General features: G+C 40.3%; 1 protein-coding gene across 1 annotated transcript in view; it reads right to left on the bottom strand.

Annotated features, from left to right (window-relative positions):
- LOC148774827 (uncharacterized) overlaps positions 1-24,769 on the bottom strand; it is a 103,566-nt gene that overhangs the window by 37,137 nt on the left and 41,660 nt on the right. Inside the window, exon 6 of the mRNA XM_088827847.1 lies at positions 21,890-21,991. Coding sequence (XP_088683973.1) covers positions 21,890-21,991 — 102 coding nt within the window. The remainder of the gene's footprint in view (positions 1-21,889; positions 21,992-24,769) is intronic.

Here is a 24,769-nt window from a genome sequence, read left to right as displayed (position 1 = left end):
AATCACCTTCATCACCCCAAACAGGAACGGTGCCCGTCAGAGCTCACTCCCCGTCTCCACCCTCCCAGCCCCTCACCAACACTAGTGCGCTTTCTGGGTCCTGCTTACTCTGGTTGTCACTGTCGTTCAGTCACGGCCAATCCTCTGAGACCCCGTGGACCGCAGCACACCAGGCCTCCCTGTCCATCACCAAATCCCGGAGCTTGCGCAAACTCACGTCCATCGAGTCGGTGATGCCATCCCACCATCTCATCCTCTACTGGCCCCTTCTCCTGCCTTCAATCTTCCCCAGCATCAGGGTCTTTTCCAATGAGTCAGTTCTTCGCATCAGGTGGCCAAAGTATTACAGCTGCAGCATCAGTTCTTCCAAACAATATTCAAGGCTGATTTCTCTAGGAATGAGTGGTTTGATGTACTTGCTGTCCAAGGGACTCTCAAGAGTCTTCTCCAGCACCACAATTTGAAAGCATCAATTCTTCAGTGCTCAGTCTTCTTTACAGTCCAACTCTCACATCCATACATGACTACTAGAAAAACCATAGCTTTCACCATACGTGGGCAACGTGACATCTCTGCTTTTTAATAGGCTGTCTAGGTTGGTCATAGCTTTTCTTCCAAGGAGCAAGTGTCTTTTAATTTCATGGCTACAGTCACCATCTGCAGTGATTCTGGAGCCCAAGAAAATAAAGTCTGTCACTGTTTCCACTGTTTCCCCATCTATTTGCCAGGAAGTGATGGGACTGGATGCCATGATCTTCATTTTTTGAATGCTCAGTTTCAAGCCAGTTTTGGACATTATTCTATGTTCCTGGCTAGGTCAGATAGTAACTCTACGTTTAACTTTTCAAGGAACTGTCACAACTGTCTTCTGAAAGGGTTGGACCATTTCACATTCCCAAAAGCAATGTAAGAAGGTTCTAATTTCTCCACATTTTCATCAATACTTGTTATGATCTGTCTTTTTGATTACAGTCAACCAGGCAGGTGTGAAGTAGTATCTTACTGAAGTGATGATTTACATTTCCCTGATGACTAATAATGCTGAGCATCTTTACACGTGCTTATTTGCATTTGAATATCTCCCCTGGAGAAATGTCTAGTCAAATCTACTGCCCCGTTTTTAACTAGGGCATCGATCATTTGACTGATACAGATAAAAATCACTGATCGGTCATAGGACTTATATTTTTTCCCCACTTTCTTGGCTGTTCACTTTCTTCATGGTGTTCTTTGAAGCACAAAAGTTTTAAATTTTGATAAAGTCTGATTTACCTATTCATTCTTTTGTTGCTTATGATTTTGGCATCATACTTAAGAAACTAAAGTGCCTAATCCAAGGTTATAAAGATTCACCACTAAGTTTTTCTTCTAAGAGTTCTATAGCTTTAGCTCTTACATTTAAGTCACAGATCCATTTCAGTTAATTTCTAACTATGGTGAGGGCTATGGTGTGAGGTCTGCCTTCAAATTCCTTTTTGCCATGTGGATATCCAGTTGTCCCAGAACCATGTGTTGAAGACTATTCTTTCCACGGGCTTCCCAGGTGCCGCTAGTGGTAAGGAACCCACCTGCTAATTCAGGAGATTAAGAGATGCAGGTTCAATCCCTGGGTCAGGAAGATCCCCTGGAGGAGGTATGGCAAACCCACTCTACTGATCTTGCCTGGAGAATCTCATGGACAGAGGAGCCTGAAGAACTACAGTCCATAGGGTCACAAAGAGTCAGACACAACTGAAGTGACTTAGCATACATGGATTCTTGCCACACTGAAAACTGTCTTCGCACCCTTGCTGAAACTCCACTGACCATAAATGTAGGGTCTATTTCTCTACTCTCAATTCTGTTCCACTGATCTGTATGTCATCCTTAAGTCAATACCATACTGTTCCAATTACTGTAGCTTTGTGGTAGCAAGTTTTGAAATCAGAAGTAATGAGTCCTACAACTCTGTTCTTCTTTTTCAATTCTCTGGGCATTCTGCATCCTTTGTGTTTACATCTGATAAGTTTGTCAATCTCTACAAAAAGAAAAAAGCCAGTTGTGATTCTGATAGAGATTGTGCTGAATCTGATCCATTTGGGGAGATTCCCATCTGATCCATGAACGTGAGACACCCTTCCATTTACTTAGATCTTTTTTTAACTTCCTCCCACGATGTTCTGTAGTTTTTAGGACGATCTCATGGGCCACAGGGAGCCTTGGCCTGCCTGCCTGAGAGCGCACGCTTCCCCAGAGCGCGAGGAGAGGCTGCCGCCGTGACAGGCCCCATGTGCTGTAACTGGAGAGAGGAGCCCCGCTCACTGCAGCCAGAGAAAGCCCACGCCCAGAGACTGAGACCCAGCGGCAGTCACGAAGATAAACACACAAGGCGATATGGGCAAGATACCCAGTTCTTATGCTTGGGCACTCAGCCAAAGTTAGCCACTGCACTCCTCTGTTAGAGTCACCTTTATAACTAATCAGTGCTATCACTAATAATCACAATCGCGAACATTTCTTGAGAACTTACTATGTGCCAGGGACTGTTCCAAGCACTTTACATACAGTTGGTCCTCACTCTGCATGACAGGGCAAGATCAAGATGGTAAAAATAAACAAGCAGGTTGAAACCATGCAAAGTGGTTAACGGGAAAAACCAATCATTCCATGAACTTCAAAAATTCATCTCAAAACTTTAAAAATTCTTTCCTTGCTTATGTTGTTAAGTGAGCTTTCACTAAGTTCCTCTGGCTCAAATCTAGAGCTCCTCAAACAGTGTAGCAGTGCCAACAGACCTATGGGTCAGCTATTTCCTCTACAACTTGTTAGTTCTGATTTGAATTTCACTCCTTCCACTGTTACCATTTTTTATTTATTTGCTGCACTTCTATCTTCGTTCACCCATCCCCTTTTGCTTATCCACTTCTATAAAATATCACATGGGTTTATGAGCAAGATACAAGGTGACAGATAACACAGCCACATGATTGGCTATCTGTGTATGAAATGAACCGCAAATACAGTGACCATTACCGAAAGACTTTGAAAGTGATATGATTACACAATAATCATGATACGCGTTGGTATTTATAGGCTAAGTTTGTACTTTACACTGCTGCTGCTGCTAAGTCGCTTCAGTTGTGTCCGACTCTGTGCGACCCCACAGAAGGCAGCCCACCAGGCTCCCCCATCCCTGGGATTCTCCAGGCAAGAACACTGGAGTGGGATGCCATTGCCTTCTCCGTGTACTTTATACAATTACACCTAATACAATGTGGTGACAGCAATCTGAGCTGTGGTGTTGGGGACAGGCAATATTTAATTAAACCACATCAACCAAAATTAGAAGAAGGCAATGGCAACCCACTCCAGTACTCTTGCCTGGAAAATCCCATGGGTGGGGGAGTCTGGTAGGCTGCAGTCCATGGGGTCGCTAAGAGTCGCACACGACTGAGCGACTCCACTTTCACTTTTATGCTTTGGAGAAGGAAATGGCAACCCACTCCAGTGTTCTTGCCTGGAGAATCCCAGGGACGGGGGAGCCTGGTGGGCTGCCGTCTATGGGGTCACACAGAGTCGGACACAACTGATGCGACTTACCAGCAGCAGCAACTAAAATTAATGCATTTGGAACTATAAATGGAAGAACTGCCTAAAATATCCTCATTTAGTAGTATTATCACTACTATTTTACAAATGGGAAAAAGGTCACACAAAAATAGGACTAAGCATAAAAAAAAAACAATATTAATTAACGTATCATAAGTGTAAATAGCTACAAGCAATTTATTAGAGACTCAGAATTTATTTTACCTAGCATGTTTTCTTTAAACAATTTAGTTAAGAAATATCTTTTAAAACTCACTATTTCAGAATCTGCTCAAGTTTAAACATACTAATGCAAATACATTCTCCACTCGTAATTTCCTGCTGGCACAAAAGAAACGACAACTGCCATTCTGTTCCACTTATATTCTAGGGTCACTTAAAATCTCTCGTCTCAGGACATCTTTGCCATCGGTGTAGTGTTTTGGGGGAGCACTTTGAATTAAAAGCACTCTTTACCCTCACTGTTACTTACTTCCTATTTTAAAACCAAATCTCTGAGTCTGTTCATTTTGCTGAATAAATCATCTTTACCTTCCCAGCTTACTTTGTAATATATTAATATTGCAAGGACTGATGCTAAAGCTGAAACTCCAATACTTTGGCCACCTCATGCGACGAGTTGACTCACTGGAAAAGACTCTGATGCTGGGAGGGATTGGGGGTAGGAGGAGACGGGGACGACAGAGAATCAGATGGCTGGATGGCATCACCGACTCGATGGACATCAGTTTGAGTGAACTCCGGGAGTTGGTGATGGACAGGGAGGCCTGTGCTGTGGCTCATGGGGTCGCAAAGAGTCGGACACGACTGAGCGACTGAACTGAACTGAACTGAATATACTAAATTAATGGTTTCTAGTTTTAAATATCAGTGATCCTTTTATTTGTATTTACATTAAAACCACATATAAAAACCAGATAATCATCACTTCAGTTCAATTCAGTTCAGTCGCTCAGTTGTGACTGACTCTTTGCGACCCCATGAATAACAGCACGCCACGCCTCCCTGTCCATCACCAACTCCCGCAGTTCACTCAAACTCATGTCCATCGAGTCAGTGACGCCATCCAGCCATCTCACTTACAAAATAAATAATGTCAAAGCACCAAGATATTTCTTAAATTTATGAATCTGGTTATTAAGGTCAATTATTTATAGGGTGGTTTCCCTAGATATTGCTTTGCTCCTTGTCTTGACAGCTTTTCAGCTCTCCATAAGTAAAAATGCACTGAAGACATCTCTCAAAATACGAGGGTAAAAAACCGGAAAGAACATACAAAGGGGAAGAGAGGTCCAAGAGACCTCTGTTTACTGTATTCTCAGAACTTAACTGAAAGAGCTCTGCTCATTTGAATCATCTGTCCTGTCACAAAATAGTGTGCAAATTCCCAAAAAAGAGATACAGTAGCAGTAGTTGGAAAGACAGGAGACAGTAACAGGTTCAATATTAAATTTGACATATACCTCTCACCCGCTAAGTTTTCAAGAAGTTAAGGGATGCTTCCATTTTGCCATGCGTGGTTTCTGGAAGAAACAACTTCTGGCTGTCTGAGGATATTACATTTCACTCAAACCTCTCCCAAAGTCTCCCCAAGGGTCCTTTACTCAACAAAAAGTTCTTCCAGAAAAAAAGCCTCCTGTCCTTTACGTAAAACAGCTGTAACATCTGAAAAGCACTACAGCTCCTTTGCTTAAATTGTTACTAACAGAAGGAGCCTAACCAAAGTGGTAGGAATAGGTCCATTCAGAGTATGAACAGAACTATCATTCTGATAGCTGTCTGACTGTTAAGCTGCTCCAACACAAAATGATATGCTCTACGAGAGGAATGCATGACTCGTGAGAAAACACCCAGTATTTCACGAGCCTGCTGAATGCTCTCTGTAAAACACATATTCTGTAAGTGATATAATTTAGCCTCATAGTTCACAAGAACTTTAAAATGTGTTTTTCCACTTGTGAAACCGCTCTAGGCCGAGACACCAGATTGCTGCCCTGATGCTTGCTGTCCGTCTCCATCAGCCATGCCTGAAAGGCATGGGAAATAATGGACAGCAAATAGCAAATGGACAGAAAACACAAAATAATCCTCCTGAACACAAAACGGCCATTTTTATGGATCCACGTAGTGGTCGTTGGTATCCCCACTTGATGCATGAGTTAGGAATGCAGCATTGTTAGGAATTCTTTTTCACGAATGACATCAATAAACATATAGTAAAAAAATAAAAATAAAATGTGTTTTTACATAACTCTTAAATGTTTAACATGTCTCAGTGGTGAGGCTGTGACTACCTTAGTAACTTTTAAAATAGCTGCTGCTGCATTTCCTTCCACAGTTTCCAGAATACATTTGGGAGACAATGAGCCTATCTGCAACCAACAATGTAAAATCCCTTCTCTGATATTTTCATATTGCTGACATTCAACTCAAGGTTTAAGACTGTACAAAGTTGTGCTTAACAACTGTACAATAAAACAGTATAAACGTGAACTTAACTTTCTATTCAAGCTGCTAGGATAATACTATAATACTGGAGTATTTAATAGTTTCTAAAAATAAATCTTCAAACAATTAAAATATAGCGCTTTTGTCAAAAAAAGTTTCACGCATAGTTTCTTTTCAAAGGACATAAGTTAATACTTGTAGTTACAGCTTCCATAAAGCTGTGAAGGGCTGGCTCATTTTCAACCAAAATGACTCGCTTCCATTTGCACATTTTAACAGAGGTAAGAATAAGTCTGAGGTTAAAAATGTAACCTTATAATTTAGCATAAAAATCTACTTTTGAACTAAAGTTAGTGCAAAATTAACAATTAAAAACCAAATGTTCAGCAATTAATAAGATGCACAACACTACAATGAAGCAGAACTAGAGATTTATTCATGAGAATTCCCTTTTTACTCAGAGAGAGAGGAGGCAAAAGCTTAAGAGGGAGGCATTTGCTAGGCATGCACTGTAAGCACCAACCATCTGTACGGATTCTCCGAGCACTCTATAAACTACAGACTCTTCGCCCTAGTTTCCTCACGCTGCACTTTCCCGGTTTTCCTCCTATCTGCACCTTTAAAAATGGCCTGGGGTCCTTTACAGGCTCTAGTTTCTCTACTGAGAGCAAAATCCAAAGTCTCACTTCCCTTCTTTCCGTGGTGACCTAACTGAAACATCTCCCTTGTCTCTAGTCTCGTCAGCCTTGAAACGGATTCCCTGAACAGTAGGCAGAAACAACTTTCTACAATGCAAATGCCATGAGGCCCTTCAAGATTTCACATCATTTTGGGTCAAGTCTGAAGTCCTCCACTTTTAGGTAAAGTCAGAACCTCCACGTGGTTCTGAGGTTTCCCAGAACCTTATCCCTACTTACCTCCTAGGTGCATTTCTCACACCTCTGCCCCCATATCCCCCACTCCAACAATGGTGAATGTTCAATTCAGTGCTCTCCTACTGATGGGACTCCTTTATCCTTCTTCGTCTGGTTCGTTCATCCTCTAGATTTGGCTTGGCGAGCTATTCCCTAGTTGTCCACACCCTTTCTCTCACACCATGCTACACCAGGCTAAGAACATCACCTCTCACACGGCAGCAACATTATCTGCCTGTATTCTCTCTTCCTGAAGACAGCAAGCTCCCTAAGACCATCTATCTTATTCCTTTTTGGCATTAATATCATTGAGCAGATATACAATACTAATACTTCATTTAATTTTCTCAATTTACACACCTTTTCTCATTCTTCAAACTGGATAAAACCTTCCATAGCATTTATACAATTTCAAAAGAAACAGCTTGAAAATGTTGTGCTAAATATTCTATGAACTCTGGCAATTTTAAATCCCCTTTTGTTGTTTTAATCGTTAGCTACTTATAAGGAGCATCTGCCAGAAGCAAAGGTGTTGTTCACCAGACTTCCACATTCCCAATTTGGCTGAAGCATACTGCGACATCCTCAGCCTCCTCACGGTGTCCTCTCTGACAATTACACTGGGTCAGAGCGGACTATTCCCCAACATTCTGTTTATCAAGCGGGCAGAGGGAGGGCCAGCATTTTCTCAGCTCTCCACTGTAAACTGCCAGTTCTCAAACTTTAGCTTGGGTAAGAATCATCTGAGAAAACTACTTAAAACGTAGTTCTTAGCTGCCTGCTGTAATTCTTGTTACGTTGGAGTGTGGAGCCCAGGAGTCCGAATTTCAAACAAGTAACCCGGCCGGCTCTGCTGCAGGAGCTGCTCTATCTGCGTCCTGAGGGCTCTGCCGCAGGGACCTGCCTTCTGTGCTTGTGCGGCTCGCTGCCACCCCTCGCCACCCTGCGGACGCCCAGACGACTCCACTCCGCCACTTACCTTCTCCTCAGCCAATCCAGGGCGCCGACACACCCAGGCTTTCTGTTCTGTCCACAACTCCTACTATTATCCTGGGTGTTTCCAATGTTTAGCACGCTACATGGGGCACACTTTCAGGGGATGAGCCTATGTTCAGTCTGCAATCCTTCCAAAGCAATAATGTAAGGCATCTAAGCTGAGTTTTCATAGCTCATCAAAAACATTCCTCTAATGGCACATATATCATGTAGTATGTTGCGTTTTTATAAAAAATATAAATTGTGAAATACTTGAAATAAAGTCTACTGCATGAGCCCGTCTACCTACACTGATGTAGAATGATGGCCTGTAGTAATAACAGTCTGTAAAGATGTATGATTTTTCCCCCTCAGTATGCTTGTAGGAAGCCTAAGGGAGGTAGTTTGATTCAGATTTGGTGATATGTGGTTAGACAAGGGGCCAAAAAAGTGTAATGGCAGATAAAAAAATATACTCAACTAATACAATACACCCAACCTATACTTACATCTCAGCTACACTGCCTTTCATCTTTCACGCCCAGTTCTACTTAGCAACTGGGACTCCCAGGGCCACTCTTTGAACCTTGTCATTGCTCAGGAAGCAACGCTTTTGGAATTTTAAACCTAACAACTTATTTGATGACCACAGTCTCCTCCCATATCTGTCATTCCACATGATCCAGACAGCAAATCTCCCGGCTCGCCTGCTTTCCCCATCTCAGCAACACACACACACACACATCCATATGCACACACAATCTCAGCCTCACTTCTCTCTCCCTGCCCGCTTCCCTTTCAGTCTCTCAACAAACTTTTAACAAGAATTTAAAGCATCACTATCTTCTGACACTTTACTGTCTGTTCTCTTGGTCCCACCCCAACCACTGCATCCAGACTATGGTCTCGATTCTAAGTAGTACTGAAATTTGATAAGAATGAAATCATGTACCAATTTGCATCAAGAAAATTCCGAATTCACTCAAAAACTGTAACAATTTCTCCTAGATAGTGAAAGTTGTCCATGATAGCATTTGTTTATAAAGGCACAATCTAAAAATTATAATTAAGATACACAGGGCTGCAGTCTTTCATTAAAAATTATGTTTATTCACAATTTTCTATTTCCCAAACAGGAATACGAATCCAGACTTATTTAATAGATGTATATATAATAAACACATTTTAAAATTAATTTGTGGTAACAGTACTAAGAATATAGTCTATACTTTAAAAAGCAAATATTAAAATGAATCTATGTTTGCAAGGATTAAGCAGTCCTTGAAAAACATTTGCCATCCCTTTAAAAGTGTCCAAGATATATATCTGGTAAAAACTGGCCTTCAGGAAAAGCTCTCATCAAATGTTACTGAGCTACTAAATTTTTCAGGTAACGCAGAAACATTCATCACATGCTATTCAAACTCCAGGGTAGGATGACTGAGGTAGAAAATATCTTAAATTTAAGTCAAACAAAAACTCAATCTTTTATTGAAAAATTACTGTGATCCATAAGCTGTACAGAGTGCAAATACTATCTCTGTCCTAAATGTAACTGCAAGCTCTTGGGAAAAGCAGACACATAAATGGACAGTTACCTTATTAAGGTGATTGGAGGAAATATGTTCAAAACAGGCTCTTATAATTCCTATTCTTCTATTCTTTCTCAAGTCTTTAGACTGCTAACATATATTATCCAAACTGATAAGTACAGGGGAATGGAGAAACAATTGAACAAAACAACAGCAAAAAAGAGTAAAAGAAAAATAACAACAGAAACTTTCAAAACAATAAAATTTCCAGCAGCAGCAACATCGACCACGACGCATGCTGGAAAATTGAGGACACAGGATGTGTCGTCTAAAGTGTATCCTTCCTGTTGCTCCACGGAACTCCTGAAACTGTGTTTCTAGTTCTCATTCGAATATTTGTTCATTCATCCACCAAACATCTGATGAAAGCCTGATTATCAATTACGGGCAGCACTGCTGCCAGGCCCTGGAGGTAAGGTAATGAACGACATTCCTGGCGACACTGTACTTATATTATAGCCAATCACACAAGTTTTTGGTAGAGCCAGTCAATGTAGGCAATTCCATCATAACCTCAGGGCCCCTTTTCCTCAGCTGTAAACTAAAGTAGTGAGATTCAGGGATCTTCGAGGTACTTCTATTGAATTAACATTATGTGATTTACTTCAAAACTTGTAGACCAGGAATAGTTAAGACATAGGGAACCCAAGGATCTACAGGCAGAATTCAAGTGATCCTAAACTCCTTGAAATTGAACACAAGATTTGGCAGTTTTGTATATATGTACGTTTTCCTAAAGACAAGGTCCATAGGTGGAAAAAGCTAAATTAGGAATTTTAGTTGGGGGCCTACCAGAGGAAAAGTTTTATTTCAGCTAAGGTAATTTTTCTCGGAGAAGGCAATGGCAAGCCACTCCAGTACTCTTGCCTAGAAAATCCCATGGATGGAGGAGCCTGGTAGGCTGAAGTCCATGGGGTCGCTAAGGGTCGGACATGACTGAGCGACTTCGCTTTCACTTTTCACTTTCACACATTGGAGAAGGAAATGGCAACCCACTCCAGTGTTCTTGCCTGGAGAATCCCAGGGACAGGGGAGCCTGGTGGGCTTCCGTCTATGGGGTCACACAGAGTCGAACACGACTGAAGTGACTTAGCAGCAGCAAGGTAATTTTTCTAAATCTGCCAAATATAACTTAATTCACAAGAAGTTTCAATTTAACTCACAAGGAGCTAATCTTTGCTTCTTTAAACTCATGGTACAAATTGCACATTTCTAACCTAATATTTTGATCAGCACTATAGGACTAATGCTGAAAATCCAGTATTTTGGTCATCTGATACAAACAGCTGACTCACTGGAAAAGTAACTAATGCTGGGAAAGATAGAGGGTAGAAGGAGAAGAGGGTGTCAGAGGATGAGATGGCTGGATGGCATCACCAATGCAATGGACATGAACTTGGGCAAACTTCAGGAGATGGTGAGGGAGAGGGAGGCCTGGCGTGCTGCAGTCCATGGGGTCGCAAAGAGTCGGACACGACTGGGTGACTGAACAACAACAATATAACAGAATAAATTATAAATAACATGTAGCTTATAAGTAAAAGAGTAATTTACATTCTTTAGAGATTAAACTTTACTCTTTTAAAAATACCAATTGCTTTTTATTTAGAAGCAAAAATAGTTTTGCTGCAAAAAACTGCAGTAATACGAAGATTATCATCCTATTCTCTCTTCACATAGCTGTTGCCCTCTAAGACAAGTAACAAACCTCGAAACATTAACAAGTGTTAAGCTGCTACCAGGGAATTTCCAGGGCAAATTCTCCTATTATATCCTCTATTTCAATGTGAATGTTGAGGTAAAGTCCACCAGGGCCTTTCACAATAGGAGACTAAGAAGGGAAATGAAATGAAAAAGGAAACAGCGGCAGTAAGACACAGAAAGAACAGAAGCATTTACACTCTCACTGCCTGGGCCACAGTGACACCAACTGGCCAGCCAAGTTATGACAACTTAATGCGCCATCATCTTAACTTTTGGCTCAGATGGTAGAGAATCTGCCTGAAATTCAGAAGACCCAGATTCGATCGCCAGGTCGGGAAGAGCCCCTGGAGGAGGGAATGCCTACCCACTCCAGTGTTCTGGCCTGGAGAATTCCATGGACAGAGGAGCCTGGCAGGCTACAGTCCATGGGGTCGTGGAGTCGGACACAACTGAGCAACTAACATGTTCATATCATATATATATACACATATAATTTTTTATAATACTTTAAACTTTTAAAAGTGTAATATGCATTAAATAAAAGCCATTATATGATTTATTTTATTGTTATCAATTTTTAAAATTGAAGGATAGTTTATTTACAATGTGACTTAATATAATTTTAGACATCAAGTATGTATAAAAGAAGATGTATATTAGTAAAACATGCTTTTAAAACTAGAAAACTCTAGTTATGAGGTAGTTTTTTATATAATCTCTTTACTAGTCTACATAATGCTAAGCAATATTTAATACATTATACACACTTACTTTCTCCATGAACTTTTATCTATTTGAAAACAGAAACATGAATTTGACATTAAATATGGATAAAATTTCCCTTTTATTGCTCAGGAAAATAAAAGTGTGCCAAAATGTCGGTAAATATATGCCTAACAGATCTTGAGTGTAATTTATTTAAAAGTCAAAAGATGCTATTGAAATACTGTTTTCACTCATAGTAAAAGGGATCATAGAAGTGATTTTTATTCTAAAATATTAAATATGTAAGAAACTCTCATGATATATTTTTTCTTTCATAAGAGCAGGTACAAAAAGAAGCTTAATGATGTTGAACTTCTTTACGGAGGTAAAGTAGGGTGTACTGGTTGACTGAATTATTGCTTCCAAGGAGTCTTGCCTACTGGTAAGCGAAGTGAAAGTCACTCAGTCATGTCCGACTCTTTACGACCCCATGGACTATGCAGTCAATGGAATTCTCCAAGCCACAATACCAGAGTGGGTAGCCTTTCCCTTCTCCAGGGGATCTTCCCAACCCAGGGATCAAACCCAGGTCTCCCGCATTGCGGGTGGATTCTTTACCAGCTGAGTCACAAGTGAAGCCCAAGAATAATGGCGTGTGCAGCCTATCCCTTCTCCAGTGGATCTTCCTGGCCCAGGAATCAAACTGGGGTCTCCTGCACTGCAGGCGGATTCTTTACCAACTGAACTATGAGATAAGAACTTTGCCTACCGATACAGTTCATATCTATTAAGAGGAGACCTACAGGACAACATATCCTTTTTTCCTTCTCTATCCCTCAATAGAAAATGAAATAACATTATAGGGGAATCTCCAAAAAGAGAATTAGACATTAAGTAAGAAGTTAACTTATAAAGCAGCAAGTTAACGTGCTTTGACTATGTAAGCAAAGAAAAAAAAAAAAACTGAAATCATTGCAAGCATCTTTTCTGACCACAATGCAGTAAGATTAGATCTCAATTATGGGAGAAAAACCATTAAAAATGACAACATATGGAGACTGAACAACACACTGCTGAATAATGAACAAATCATAGAAGAAATCAAAATATGCATAGAAATGAATGAAAATGAAAACACAACAACCCAAAACCTCTGGGACACTGTAAAAGCAGTGCTAAGGGGGAAGTTCATAGCAATACAGGCACACTTCAAGAAACAAGAAAAAAGTCAACTAAATAACCTAACTCTATATCTAAAGAAACTAGAAAAGGAAGAAATGAAGAACCCCAGGGTTAGTAGAAGGAAAGAAATCGTAAAAGTTAGGGCAGAGATAAATGCAAAAGAAACAAAAGAGACCATAGCAAAAATCAACAAAGCCAAAAGCTGGTTCTTTGAGAAGGTAAATAAAATGGACAAATCACTAGCCAGACTCATCAAGAAACAAAGGGAGAAGAACCAAATCAATAAAATTAGAAATGAAAATGGACAGATCACAACCGACAACACAGAAATACAAAGGATTATTAGAGAATACTATCAGCAATTATATGGCAATAAAATGAATAACCTGGAAGAAATGGACAAATTCCTAGAAAAGTACAACTTTCCAAAACTGAACCAGGAAGAAAGAGAAAATCTAAATAGACCCATCACAAGCACAGAACTAGAGGCTGTAATCAGAAATCTTCCAGCAAACAAAAGCCCAGGTCCAGACGGCTTCACAGCTGAATTCTACCAAAAATTCAGAGAAGAGCTAACACCTATTCTACTCAAACTCTTCCAGAAAATTGCTGAGGAAGGGAAACTTCCAAACTCATTCTATGAGGCCACCATCACTTTAATCCCAAAACCTGGTAAAGATCCCACAAAAAAAGAAAACTACAGGCCAATATCACTGATGAACATAGATGCAAAAATCCTTAACAACATTCTAGCAATCAGAATCCAACAACACATTAAGAAGATCATACATCATGACCAAGTGGGCTTGATCCCAGGGAGGCAAGGATTCTTCAATGTCCACAAATCAATCAACGTAATACACCACATTAACAAACTGAAAAATAAAAATCATATGATTATCTCAATAGATGCAGAGAAAGCCTTCGACAAAATTCAACATCCATTTATGATAAAAACCCTCCAGAAAGTGGGAATAGAAGGGACATATATCAACATAATAAAAGCCATATATGACAAACCCACAGCAAACATTATCCTCAACGGTGAAAAACTGAAAGCATTTCCTGTAAAGTCAGCAACAAGACAAGGGTGCCCACTCTCACCACTACTATTCAACATAGTTCTGGAAGTTTTGGCTACAGCAATCAGAGCAGAAAAAGACATAAAAGGAATACAAATTGGAAAAGAAGAAGTAAAACTTTCACTGTTCGCTGATGACATGATCCTCTACACAGAAAACCCTAAAGACTCTACCAGAAAACTACTAGAGCTCATCAATGAATACAGTAAAGTTGCAGGATATAAAATCAACACACAGAATCACTTGCATTCCTATACACTAATAATGAGAAAATATAAAGAGCAATTAAGGAAACTATTCCATTCACTGTTGCAACGAAACGAATTAAATACTTAGGAATATATCTACCTAAGGAAACAAGACTTGTACGTAGAAAACTGTAAAACACTAGTGAAAGTAATCAAAGAGGACACTAATAGATGGAGAAATATACCGTGTTCGTGGATTGGAAGAATAAATATTATAAAAATGAGTATACTACCCAAAGTAATTTATACATTCAATGCAATCCCTATCAAGCTACCAACGATATTTTTCACAGAACTAGAACAAATAATCTCACAATTTGTATGGAAATACAAAAAACCTCGAATAGCCAAAGCAATCTTGAGGAAGAAAAATGGAACTGGGGGAATTAACCTGCCGGACTTCAGGCTCTACTACAAAGCCACAATCATCAAGACAGTATGGTACTGGCATAAAGACAGAAATATAGATCAATGGAACAAAATAGAAAGCCCAGAGATAAATCCACGCACCTATGGACACCTTATCTTTGACAAAGGCGGCAAGAATATAAAATGGAGAAAAGACAGTTTCTTTAACAAGTGGTGCTGGGAAAACTGGACAGCCACTTGTAAAAGAATGAAACTAGAACACTTCCTAACACCATACACAAAAATAAACTCAAAATGCATTAGAGAACTAAATATAAGACCAGAAACTATAAAACTCCTAGAGGAGAACGTAGGCAAAACACTCTCTGACATAAATCACAGCAGGATCCTCCAAGACCCACCTCCCAGAATATTGGAAATAAAAGCAAAAATCAACAAATGGGACCTAATTAAAATCAAAAGCTTCTGCACAGCAAACGAAACTATAAGCAAGGTGAAAAGACAGCCTTCAGAATGGGAGAAAATAATAGCAAATGAAGCAACTGATAAAGGATTAATCTCCAAAATATACAAGCAGCTCCTGCAGCTCAATTCCAGAAAAATAAATGACCCAATCAAAACATGGGCCAAAGAACTAAACAGACATTTCTACAAAGAAGACATACAGATGGCTAACAAACACATGAAAAAATGCTCAACATCCCTCATCATCAGAGAGATGCAGATCAAAACCACAATGAGATACCATTTCACACCAGTCAGAATGGCTGCTATCCAAAAGTCTACAAGCAATAAATGCTGGAGAGGGTGTGGAGAGAAGGGAACCCTCTTACACTGTTGGTGGGAATGCAAACTAGTACAGCCACTATGGAGAACAGTGTGGAGATTCCTCAAAAAACTGGAAATAGAACTGCCATATGATCCAGCAATCGCACTCCTGGGCATACACACCGAGGAAACCAGAACTGAAAGTGACACATGTACTCCAATGTTCATTGCAGCACTGTTTATAATAGCCAGGACATGGAAGCAACCTAGATGTCCATCGGCAGACGAATGGATAAGAAAGCTTTGGTACATATACACAATGGAGTATTACTCAGCCATTAGAAGAATGCATTTGAATCAGTTCTAATGAGGTGGATGAAACTAGAGCCTATTATACAGAGTGAAGTAAGCCAGAAAGAAAAGCACCAATACAGTATTCTAACGCATATATATGGAATTTAGAAAGATGCAAATGATAATCCTGTATACGAGACAGCAAAAGAGACACAGATGTATAGAACAGTCTTTGGGACTCTGTGGGAGAGGGTGAGGGTAGGATGGTTTGGGAAATGGCATTGAAACATGTATATTATCATATGTGAAACGAATTGCCAGTTCAGGGTCGATGCATGTTACAGGATGCTCGGGGCTGGTATGTGGGGATGACCCAGAGGGAGGATAAGGAGAGGAGGGAGGTGGGAGGGGGGTTTGGGAGGGGAAACTCATGTACACCTGGGGCGGATTCATGTCAATGTATGGCAAAACTAACCAATATAATATTGTAAAATAATTAGCCTCCAATAAAAATAAAAAGAAAATTTTAAAAAATGAAATAACATTATAGGGGAATCTCCAAAAAGAGAATTAGACATTAAGTAAGAATCCCAGACCACCTGATGTGCCTCTTGAGAAACCTGTATGCAGGTCAGGAAGCAACTGTTAGAAGTGGACATGGAACAACAGACTGGTTCCAAATAGGAAAAGGTGTACGTCAAGGCTGTATATTGTCACCCTGCTTATTTAACTTATATGCAGAGTACATCATGAGGAACGCTGGGCTGGAAGAAGCACAAGCTGGAATCAAGATTGCCGGGAGAAATATCAATAACCTCAGATATGCAGATGACACCACCCTTATGGCAGAAAGTGAAGAGGAACTCAAAAGCCTCTTGATGAAAGTGAAAGAGGAGAGTGAAAAGGTTGGCTTGAAGCTCAACATTCAGAAAACAAAGATCATGGCATCTGGTCCCATCACTTCATGGGAAATAGATGGAAAAACAGTGGAAACAGTGTCAGACTTTGTTTTTTTGGGCTCCAAAATCACTGCAGATGCTGATTGCAGCCATGAAATTAAAAGACGCTTGCTCCTTGGAAGGAAAGTTATGACCAACCTTGATAGTATATTAAAAAGCAGAGACATTACTTTGCCAACCAAGGTCCGTCTAGTCAAGGCAATGGTTTTTCCCGTGGTCATGTATGGATGTGAGAGTTGGACTGTGAAGAAGGCTGACCGCCGAAGAATCGATGCTTTTGAACTGTGGTGTTGGAGAAGACTCTTGAGAGTCCCTTATACTGCAAGGAGATCCAACCAGTCCATTCTAGAGGAGATCAATCCTGGATGTTCATTGGAGGGACTGATGCTAAAGCTAAAACTGCAATACTTTGGCCACCTCATGCGACGAGCTGACTCACTGGAAAAGACTCTGATGCTGGGAAAGGTTGGGGGCGGGAGGAGAAGGGGACGACGGAGAATGAGATGGCTGGATGGCATCACCGACTCTGTGGACATGAGTTTGAGTGAACTCCGGGAGTTGGTGATGGACAGGGAGGCCTGGCGTGCTGTGATTCATGGGGTCGCGGAGAGTCGGACACGACTGAGCGACTGAACTGAACTGAACTGAACTGAAGAAGTTAACTTATAAAGCAGCAAGCTAACTGGCTTTGACTATGTAAGCAAAGAACTTACACAGATACATGAGTTAATTCCCTTCACTCTAAAAAGACTCTAAAGTTAAAATTTGAAAGGATTAAAAAAACTTTTCAATGATACTCAAAGGCAAATTAAGGTACTCAACTAAAGACTCATGAATAGTTTTAAGGTACAAAGTAACGCTGAAGAAGAACAAAGCTAGAGGAATTACCAGGTACCAAGGCTGAAGCTACTATTTATTTCAGACTTAATTAGTCTAGTAAGTGGTAGACAGTGTGGTATTACTGCAAGGATAGACAAAAAGACCAAGAAATGACACAGTCGGCCATGTAATACAGCTACACATGTATGATCACTTGATCAACAGCAAAGGCCCCTGTGTGGAGAAAGAATTTTTTTTTTCAATAAACGTTGCATATCACATGATATGCACGTGGGGACAAAATGAGCCCTGACTTCCACATCATGCCATAAACAAAATTCAAGATGGATCATAGACCCATGTGTGAGAAGCCAAGCAGAGAAACCGTTAGAAGATGGAGTATCTCCATGACATGGGGACAGGCAAAGATACAAGGGCCACAAAAACCACTTAAGGGAGAGAACACTAATAAACTGGACTTCCTTAAAATTAGCCTTTGGGCATCTAAAGATACCATTAATACAGTACAAAAGCTAGTTACAGACTGGAGATAAACACCTGCAATACACACATGCAAATGACTATACCCAGAACACATAAAGAACTGCTACGAATGAATTAGAAAAAGGCATACACGTAACAGAAAAATGTGCAAAGGACTTGAAAAGGTACATCATAAAAGATAATATTCAAATGGTCAATAAGAATCTGAAAATATGCTTGACGTCATTAGTCATCAAGGAGATGCATGTTAAATCTATGAGATAACTACTATGATTTCATCAGAATGGCAAAAACTTAAAAGTATGACAATACCCCAAACTGGTAATGATGTGGAACAACTAGAACACTTCTTCACCGCTGGCAGGACTGTCGACTGATTTGATCTTTTGGCAAACTAGTTGACAAAATCTACCAAAGCCAAACATCACATACCCATGACCTGCAATTCCACTCCAGGGTAAACACCCAACAGAAATAGGTGGTCATGTACACCGAAAGACCTATACAATAACGGCCACAGCAGCTTTATTCGTAATAGGTGCAGACTGGAGACAACCTAGGCATCGCCTATGGCTGATTCACGCTCATGTTTGACAGAACAAACTGTAAAGCAATTATCCTTCAATTACGAAATAAATACATTTTTTAAAAAACAAACCAAAAAACCCACCAGAAACAAAAATAAATAAAAGAAAAAGAAAAAAAAATACATTTTAAGAACAAAACAAACGGATAAACAAATTAGGGCCTATTAACACACACTGTGGGCTTCCCTGGTGGCTCAGAGGTTAAAAGCGTCTGCCTCCAATGCGGGAGACCCGGGTTCGATCCCTGGGTAGGGAAGATCCCCTGGAGAAGGAACCGGTAACCCACTCCAGTATTCTTGCCTGGAGAATCCCATGGACGGAGAAGCCTGGTAGGCTACAGTCCACGGGGTCGCATAGAGTCGGACACGACTGAGCGATGGAATGGAAAGGAACACACACTGTGGTGTATTAACACAATGGAAAACCGTATTACAATGAAAAAGAACTGGTGGTGGTTTAGTCGTTGTTGGGTCCGATTATTGCGAACCATGGACTATAGCCTGCCAGACTCCTCTGTCCATGGGATTTTCCAGGCAAGGATACTGGAGTGATTTGCCATTTCCTTCTCCAGGGGAAAAGAAGAATTAAATACTGCCAAAGCAACAACAACGACATTACGGATGCAACGCTGGGTGAAAGCCAGTCAGAAAAGAATACACACAGTGTAAGTCCACTTACACGCAGTTCAGGAGGAGTCAAAAGCAATCAGTGGTGACAGAATGGTGACAGAAGGAATTACTCTAGAAGGGAGGGGGACGAAACGCCTAGAAGAGGGCGAGGGGGCTGGGGAAGACCTGGAGACGGCCTCCATCTTGATGCGGGTGCTGGCTCCCTGCACACTCAACATGAGTGTTTTTTACTATGCAAAAGCTATAGCTCAAAAAAAACACACCCCAAGCTAGCAGGTGAATGCCAACCAAAGATGGCAGGTGAATCTTCCAAACAACGCAGCATTTTGTGTTTATCGCATTCTTAGATGAAAAGTCTCATTAGACTGTCTATGTATAAGAGTATCGACTCTCTGGCGGCAGGCATTTCTGTCATTTTGTTGTGAACCAGGCACGGTCATCCCTAGTGCCTGGTATACAACATACACTCAATAAATACCTGCCGGATAAATTCGCAAAAAGGAGCTGTTACCAAAAACAAGACAAAGCAGTCATTAACTAAAATCCTGGTATAATGAGTTATTTAAATTAACAGAAGTTTATAAAGCTATTAGTAGAGTGTCTAATGATGGTAACTTGAGTTTCCTTAATCTGCAAGTATATCTCAGTGTTTTCAAATACCAGAAAGACTTTAAAATCTGAAGTGAAAATTTCCTCTGAGTGCTCAGAGTTTCCACGTGCCAATGCAGGATACACAAAAGATGATGGTTTGATCGCTGGGTCGGGAAGACCCCCTGGAAGAGGAAACGGCAACCCATTCCAGTGTTTTGCCTAGGAAATACTACGGACAGAGAAGCCTGGCAACCATGGCGTCGCAAACAGTCGGACACAACTGAGTGACTGAGCACACACATAGCTGACTTACAACACTGTGTGAGCTTCAGGTGTTTCAGGCATACAAATCCTGTCAGTCACTCAGTACTGGCCCATGGGTCCTTACAAACCAAGTGAAAACACTTGCAATTAAAATAAAAACACACCCCAAGCTTGAAGACAAGTCTGTTTCTTCTAAATGACTTGAGCCAAAAAGAAGTGAAATAGAGTGGAATTTTCCAAAAGTCCATTAAAACGATCTATCTAAAAAGCGGTTCCCAACCAGAGGCAAGTTCCTCCCTACTCCTGACATTCGGCAATGTCTGGGTACATTTGTGCTTGTCAACTACTGGAGGGGCTACTGGCATCTACTAGGAAGAGCCCAGGGATGCGGCCAACCACCCTACATGCACAGGCCAACCCTCCACAAAGGAATTTTTCTGGCCCCAAACGTCAATAATGCTGGGAACGATAAATTGTGATCTAAAATATCACCTTCTGGGGACTTCCCTGGTGGTCCAGTGGTTAAGAATCTGCCTTTCAATGAAGGAGACATGAGTTCAATTCCTGGTTGGGGAACTAAGATCCATCACGTTGTGGGGCAACTAAGACCTCACACCCCAACTAGAGAGCCTGTGTGCTGCAACTACAGAGCCCCATGCCACAACCAGAGAGAAGCCCCATGTGCTGCACTGGAGACCCAATGCAGTCAAAACTAAATGTTTTAAAAAACAAATTAAATTTTTTAAAATTAAAAGTAAAATGTTATCTTCTGTTAAACTAAAGAACTTTATTCTCAAACATATGAAGTAAAAGAGTCCAATTCAAGCTGTAAAATAATTAAAGTATCTTTCAACCATTACTTTTTCAAGAATATGAAAACTATTTTTAAAGTTATTTAACACTGTACACGTGTCAAGTGTTTGACACACACATGTCAAAAAGGAATGTTTAACAGAAATATCTCCAGAAATAACTAACACCACTCTCATTTCTAGGACTATATTAGGCATATTACTTATTTTAATATCATTTAACATTAACATCACCATAAAAATAAAATTCTCATTTAGAGACATTAGAATAATATCTGCCCGAGGTTACGCTGCTAGGAAAAGTATAGCTGAAATTTGAACCCACATTATCTCTAAACCCATGGTGTTTCCATTTAAATGCACTAAATTTCAATTTCAAATAAGAGGCAGATCAAAATTAAACAGATCACAAGTTTCACTTTCCACGGAGTCAAATATGTCACTCTAGAAAGTAAACAGCAAAATGAAGAGGCACCTACTTAGGAATTATGTACTAAGAAAAGAGACCAACGCTTTCAAGGATAACCTATAGTTAATACTTTTTCATATCACAAGTAGAATGAAGTAGTTTTTTAATAAAGTTATATGCCAAAATCATTAGAGACACTCTTGCTCTGATTATACAGTAAAATTACAGATAGTAACATCAAGGCCTAAATGCTTTACTGGCCAGAAGCTTATTCTGGACAAATTACTAACATGACCACCTAGTCATCCCTCCATAATAACATTAGACTCCAGAATATAGTCAATCTAACAACATATTCCTATATTATGAATAAGCTCTATTACTTTCATCTTAGCACTAAAGGGCTTATCATGATTCTTTGTATTGAGAGACAGAAGTGTCCTTACCCTATTAAAGCCATGTTCATGAGAGTCATCAACTTCCCCATTACTAGTCACCAGAATTTCTGCTGCTGAATTTTTTGGAGATTCTTGAGCCATGGTCGACTCCTAAAAAAATGAGGAAAGAAATAGTCATAAGTAACACCAAATCACTAAAGGCAAATATTCAAAAGACTATATTCATGTTCATAGCACATAAAAGCAACCATTATAGCCTACCTAATCCTTATATAATAAACATGATACCAATATAATAAAAACACATCTGGCTTTTAAAACTGCATTCAACTTAGATTGGTTAAGCCAATGAAAAAAGAACTTTCATAATAATGTCAAATCCTATTAATATCACTTAAAACATTTCTCAGAAAACTTATTTCCTTGCATTCTTAAAATATCTTATAAAAAAAACTGGCTTAAAAAATGCCATATTTCAGAGTCTATCATACCACAGGCTCGAAACTAGTGACAGAATTAATAAACTGAACATCTCATGTAAGCCTTGAAAATTGAAAGAAAGAAATTGCAGAGAGATTTCAAAAGGTTGAAGGTGGGAAAACAAAACATTCCTCGGCTTTAGCCTGGATTCTGGGGAAGTCTCTGAACACATGAAGCTTACTGCAGAGTCCTCCACTAACCTGAGTGAGGGCAAGAAGACTCGACAGAGCTGCAGCGCTGTTATGTCATAAGGCTCGGCCCATCCTACACAGAGCACTGAAGCCGAGGCTCTTCAAGCTGTTCCAAATTAAGGCAATGGGACCATGCCTTTGGGCCCCCACATCCATACCCAATTATTAGATGCAAACTATCCGCTAGATAGGGGTATAACAGTGGACAACGCAGCTCTCTTTCGCAGAGGAACCTCCTGGACAGACTCAGCTATGAGCCCTCAGCAGGCACCACTCCTGGAAGGAGGATCCTGGTCCTAAAGCAGGTAACTGAGTCCCTCATCATAGCACCCATTGTATCTTCCTTATGATTATTCTAAAGTAGTATCTACTTTAGAAGGATTTGAAATGTCTTATTTAAATTATATCTGGATACCTTTATGCATGTATGAAGCCTAGCGTGCTGCAGTCTATGGGGTCGCAAAGAGTCGGACACGATGGAGCAACTGAACTGAACTGAATGCATGTATTTACGGATGTTCACTGATCTCTAATAAGAGAAACTGCCTCTTTCATAGTCCCCAGCTAAGAGGTGGCCACTGATTGAGCCAAAGAAGAATCCTGACACAAGGCCTTGCAGTTCATAGGTGTGACAACAGGGCCTGGTTAGAAAATTACTGCCAATACAGAAAAGAGGAATTTCCTGAGCCAGTCAAACTCTTTCTGAAGGTCTGAACTGGGGATACTGAGTGAATCAACCAACGAGGGTACTGGGAAGACAAATGAAAGCGCAATAAGAGCAAAGAGTAGAATTACACCAATGACAAGTCACAGAGTAAAAATTCACAAACTCTACTTGACAAGTGTTAGCAAACTTGTGAAAGTTTGCTGACAGTGTTATCTGTGTCTAGATCTTTTGTTTCTAAATTATGACCTTATAATCATAATAAACCTTGCTTTTATATTCTTTTTTATCATGGTAAAAAACACATAACAAAAAATTTACCCTTTTAACCATTTCTAAATGTATAGTTCAGCAGGGTTGTATATAGTTCAGCAGGGTTACTGCTGTGTAATCAATCTCCAGAATCTTTCCATGTTGCAGAACTGAAACTTTATACCCATTAAACAATGACTCCATTTCCATCGTCCTCCAACTCCCCTACAGCCCTTGGTAAGCATCACTCTACTTTTTCTATGAGCTTGATTGCTCTAGATACCTCACATCAATGCAGTCATACAGTATTTGACTTTTTGTGACTGGCTTACTTCTTTACATGGTGTCCTCAAGATTCATCCATATTGGACATGTGTCAAAATTTCCTTTCTTTTTAAGGCTGAATAATAACTGGCTGCATATACTGTTGTTAAGTTGCTAAATCGTGTTTGTCTCTTTGCAAGCCCATGGACTGCAGCATGCCAGGCTTCCCTGTTCTCCACTGTCTATCTGCCAGAGTTTGCTCAAGTCGATGTCCATTGCATGTATATACCATGTTCATTCAGTTCACTGATGGACACTTAGGTTTCTTCCATTTCTTGGCTATTATGAAGAGTGCTGCTATCGCTGCTATGAACATGGGTATGGATGTATTTCTTCAAGATCTTGCTTTCAATTCTTTTGGAAACATACCCCAAAGTGGGACTGCTAGACCACATGGTAATTCAGAAACAGAGCAAGACCCTACGGTCCTTGCCCCTCTGTCCCATGTCCTTTGCCTGCCTTTTATCTGTGGAAAACTTTAGTTGAAGAATAAGCTTAATCAGAGAAACGAGAAATGCAGAAACAAAGGAAAACAGTTAAGGGAGAAAAATAATAATAATGTAGTTGTTAAGTATAGTCAAGGACTCTTAGTTCCTTCTCATGGACTACAGATGATAGTCTGAGCCATACTATGTGAGCTGTCTTACAGATACTGAAATCCCAGGTGAAAGAAGCTAGCTATATGATGACCAGACTGTACTCATGACACAAGCTGCCACCGTTCTGAGAACTGGACTCAAAGCAATGAGAACAAACGGACCTTGGAACTGAAGATTAACTGCACCTAAAACAATCAAGATGACACTGGTCAGACCACTGATGACCAACTTGAAGATGAGTGTCAGAGATGGCTGCATTGTTTCTGCACGTAGCCCCCCCTCCCCTCACCTCTGTCTATAAAAGCTCTTGCCCCAATGATTGTCAGTAGGGGGTGTCAGCCTTTGGACAGATGTCCATCCTCCCAGCCAGCTGCCAGCATCTGAATTAAAGCAAACTTTCCTTTTCACCAACCTAGCC

Source organism: Moschus berezovskii, chromosome 19 (genome assembly GCF_049115385.1).
Source record: "Moschus berezovskii isolate FMDL1 chromosome 19, NW_MosBer_1.0, whole genome shotgun sequence".
NCBI lineage: Eukaryota > Metazoa > Chordata > Mammalia > Artiodactyla > Moschidae > Moschus > Moschus berezovskii.
Note: the sequence above shows the minus strand (reverse complement) of the source record. Positions and strands in the feature narration are given on the sequence as shown.